The following is a 4199-nucleotide window of genomic DNA, read 5'->3' on the forward strand; positions in this document are numbered from 1 at the left end:
CTCCTACTAGCAGGTTTGTATCATCTGCATACTCCGTTAGCAGAAAATTTGGGGTAAGACATTCGCTGTTAATGTCATTCATAAAGACTATAAACACAATAGGTCCGAGCATACTCCCCTGTGGCACACCTACTGTGCTTTGCCAAATTTTTGCTTTGTAGGACATACCGTTCTGGCGTATAATCACCTTTTGGGTTCTTTCATTTAAATATGAGCGAAAACACTCAAGAGCGCGCCCCCTGATCCCATAAATTTCTAGTTTTTTCAGCAGTAAATTTTGATTCAGACAGTCAAATGCCTTTGAAAGATCCAAGAATATTCCTAGAGCCATGTCGCTGGCCTCCAGAACAACTTCAAATAACTTTGAGAAAGCCGGTAGTAGGCTGATGGGTCTGTAGTTATCTAACATGTTAGAATCGCCTTTATTCTTATAACATGGTCTAATTGTAGACAACTTTAGAGATTCAGGAAACACTCCTTCTCTCAGTGAGTTCTTTATGACAAAGCAAATTACCTGGGTTATAGCCGGAATGATCTGACTCATAAGACTTGTGGGCAATTCATCGTCACCTGATTTTCGACTATTTCCGGTTGATTGACTGGCTTTAAGAATATGAATCTACGATTTTCCTGGATATTGTGCGTCCATTCAATATCGGGTATTTTTTTTATTAGATCTGGAATGGATTCTTATAAGAACTCGTTATATCTGTTCGATAATTCGTCTGGCTCTCCATCAATCATGGCACCGTGCTTGCTTGAATTACCTGATATTTCGTTATAAATAGTCCACATGCATTTATTTTTATTGTCCTAGTTTTGTATCCTCTTAGCATAACTCTCTGCTCTGACTGTAGTCAGCAACTTATCATATGCTTTTTTCACCGTAGAATAAATTTTATTATAATTATTATTCCGACGTTTTAACATCAATAGAACATCTAGTCTATTTTTTAATTTTTGTATTTCTTCATTATCGGTATAGAGAGTATTTGTTCTATGTTTAGGGTTAAATAACTTTTTCGGAAAACATTGATTAAAAATTGCCAAAAAAGTGCTCATAAAAATTGACCATTGCTTATTTACATCGGCCACATCTATTGCATAAACTTCTAACCATTGTTGTTGATTTAGAATATCGAAAACCTCCCTTCGACTATCCTCACTGAAAAATCTTTTGAAGTAGCATTGCTTTGTCGGCTTTACGGGAATTTTACACTCTAATACTATTTGTTGTGCAGTGTGATCCGAGATGACTGTATTTAGAATATGACTCGAGACCCTGCATTTCGGAACATTTGTAAATATATTGTCTATACAGCTATTAGATGTTGATGTTATTCTTGTATTTTGATCTATTGTTTGGTACAGATTAAAAGATGGGCATCACAGATAAAAATTGCGTCCTGTAATCATTACATTATTAGCACGATCTTTGTGAAATGTGTTCTATTTATTTACTTTATATTAAAAAATACAGATCAGGCGCCGCCTGTTCGTTCAGTAGACGACCCGTCATCTGCTCGACACCTTCCAGGCCCCTCTGGCATGCAGGCCAGATTCCAAAATGACATGGAAAATGCCGCTTCGGCTGGTCCCGGGTAAGTTGCTTTCACTTACTTTTCCATTGTCCAACGAGCCGAAAACAAGTTTTGAAATAGATCGGGAAAAGGTGAGTATCGGTAAAAGGCCCACCTTATTGCATGGTAGTTTCCTTTTAAGAGTGGGGCATTTCGAGTTCTTTCGCGTTCAGTGTTTGTAGCGAATAGTGAAGGTACGTTGCATGTTTGACCATTCATCCCCGGCGGCATTTGATCGAGTTTGGCATTTTTAGGGTGAGCTACACAAACTTTAGCAATATGGCGTTGAGGCGCGTTTTGAGTCGCCTGCAAAGCCCCTGGAGTGCCGACCAAGTCGCCCCAAAGTAGGTGACTGAAACTCCTAGTTGGTTAAAATCATTTGTACATGGTGGCTTGTTTTTAAGGGCAGCCGCCGTGCCCCAGGCGAATGTTGATGGAAGGCCGATTCCGCGCTCGAATGGCAGTAATTTCTCGCAGAATAGGCCAGATTTGGTGCTGGTAAGCGGCAATTGGTTATTAGTTTCCTCATTGACGATGTTTTTTCAGAACCCCATGAACCGGTGGGGTAAAATTATGCCGCGTTCAATTGCCACCTCTGAACCATCACCATCTCTAGCCAATGCGCCGCCTTCGTCCACATCGGGTAATTATCTGCGTGCTTGTTCTTGACGCCCATTGGCCAATTAATGTGTTGCAGCACCAATATGCCCGGATAATGAGGTGGAGCAGGTTAACTCTCTGATCAAGGAGAGCCTGGGCCGGCACGCTTTGAACCTAATCCGTGAAACGCTTCTTGGGCATCAACCCTCAGGGACTTCCCATGAACAGTGATATAAAATGTGTATATTTTCATTAAAGGAAACTACCGCGCTTTTTACCCAAGGAATGAGTTTTACTTATTGCGGCTTCTGTTGGACGTTGCGCATGAATTTTTGCAGCACTTCAGTATTAATGTGCAACATTCAGTTTCAGTGCCGTGACTCCACCCTATCACACTAACCCACTGAGTTCGCGCATGCGCTTCCAGCAACGTCCAGTACCAGCTCCTACCCGGTACCAGCTCCTACCGATCCTAAGACCGCCTCTATCCACTACCCGTCAACTTTTCCCTTTAGGCGTTTGGGCTATGAAGAGGTTCCTGCCTATTGTCTGCCACAATCGCCTTTTAAGTAATGATTGCTGTGGTTTCAGGAACTTAGTCTTGACTCGAGTGGCTTCTGCTGATGAGTTCCGGCCAGTTTATACCAGGCGGAGGCGTGGGCGCCCTTCCAGCCGCCGATTGCCTGGTGAAGAACGCAAGGTAGGGGATTTTTTTCTTTACATACTTTTCCCAGCTGGAACTAGTTGGTTTCAGTAACTTTCGCTTTCTTCTGACCTCAACATTTTTTCTACGTCAAAGCATTCTGCTGCCTAGTAAAACTTGCAAGTAGCCAATTTTTTATGTGCAGACCACCTCGATTCAACCAGCTGCTGCGAGCTCCAGCAAAGCAGTTGAAGAGTTTCCAACAGCTCAAATCCCACGTGCTCCAACTTCGAACTCTTCAAATTTATCGCGATTGGGATCAGTTGCGGCCATACAAGTGTTAGCAACGCCGTCGCGCAAATTCAGGGACCATTTGCACGATCTTCAGCTGAACAAGAAAAATTACTCGAGTGCCAATCAGCTGCAGAGTGTTGCAGCTGCTTCTGCTGGTGAGGATATTGCCGATTTTCAATGGCTTCTAGTGAAAATTAATGAATTTATTCCAGGCTCTTCGAGCCGTTCTGCTGATTTGCAGCCGTCCAAGCCGATCACTCTGGATTCCATGGCGGCCATCAATCCGACACGTAAGGCAAACGATTCGATCAGTGGGTGTTGAAAAACTGCAGTTTAAACCTTTTGTAGCCCGACTGCCGAAATTAAAAGTCAAGCCTCGTTTCGGGGGCATCATCAGGTCGTTATTTCAATCTGTGCCAAGTCGTACCTATGAACGAATCAGAACGCCGCCTTCTAATAGTAGCCGCCAGACAGGGACCAATCAGGTAAGAGTATAGTTCCGTCAGCTGTTACGAGAAATATGGATAAAGTTGTAGATAACAAACAAATAGATTTTTACAAACTGCTTGTTGCGTATTTTGCCTCAAAAATGTTTGCCTTTAAGACAGAATTTCCTCAGGTCACTAGATACCCTCTAGGTGATAGTTCTTGATTACTTTTTGATAAATAATTCGTTCTTATTGCGAAATAAGAGCAATATTTATCAATCTGTAATAAAAGATGTGAGGAACTTCTGTCTTTTTTAAAGACAAACATTTTTGAGGCGAAATACCCAACAAGCAGTTTATGAAAAAATGGATAAGTCATGACACATTCTACGTAAGAGACTGTACATGAGATTGGGGAATTTTCGATCATTGGTTTGCGTAAAAAAACTGTTTTCGTCTGGGGCAACTTTTTAGCCGGTGCTGAAAAATATGTTTCATGTATAGGCTCTGACATATAATGTGTTATTCGCATAACATATATACCAAGGGCGGATCCAGGTCCCCCCATTCAATTCTCTATCCAACGATGCCAAAACGAATTATGTGGCTCGAATGGTTCTTGAGAAACTTCGAAAAAAGCAGCGTCATGTTCAA

At 41.9% G+C, this 4199-nt stretch overlaps 1 protein-coding gene across 7 annotated transcripts in view; it reads left to right on the forward strand.

Moving 5' to 3' along the window:
- The window catches only part of LOC109545619 (transcriptional regulator ATRX), a 13281-nt gene that overhangs the window by 8173 nt on the left and 909 nt on the right, over positions 1-4199 (forward strand). The window contains exons 28-33 of one of the 7 annotated variants that reach the window (XM_048662231.1): positions 1481-1601; positions 2547-2714; positions 2772-2880; positions 3029-3272; positions 3330-3407; positions 3466-3602. In XM_048662231.1, the coding sequence (XP_048518188.1) occupies positions 1481-1601; positions 2547-2714; positions 2772-2880; positions 3029-3272; positions 3330-3407; positions 3466-3602 (857 nt within the window). Of the gene's footprint in view, positions 1-1480; positions 1602-1661; positions 1929-1984; positions 2079-2126; positions 2224-2277; positions 2463-2546; positions 2715-2771; positions 2881-3028; positions 3273-3329; positions 3408-3465; positions 3603-4199 lie in introns of those variants that run through there. The other 6 variants (XM_048662232.1, XM_048662233.1, XM_048662234.1 and 3 more) reach the window with 6 other exon arrangements.

Source organism: Dendroctonus ponderosae, unplaced genomic scaffold, assembly GCF_020466585.1.
Source record: "Dendroctonus ponderosae isolate FM_Combo_2020 unplaced genomic scaffold, Dpon_F_20191213v2 Dpon_F_20191213_10, whole genome shotgun sequence".
Taxonomy (NCBI): domain Eukaryota; kingdom Metazoa; phylum Arthropoda; class Insecta; order Coleoptera; family Curculionidae; genus Dendroctonus; species Dendroctonus ponderosae.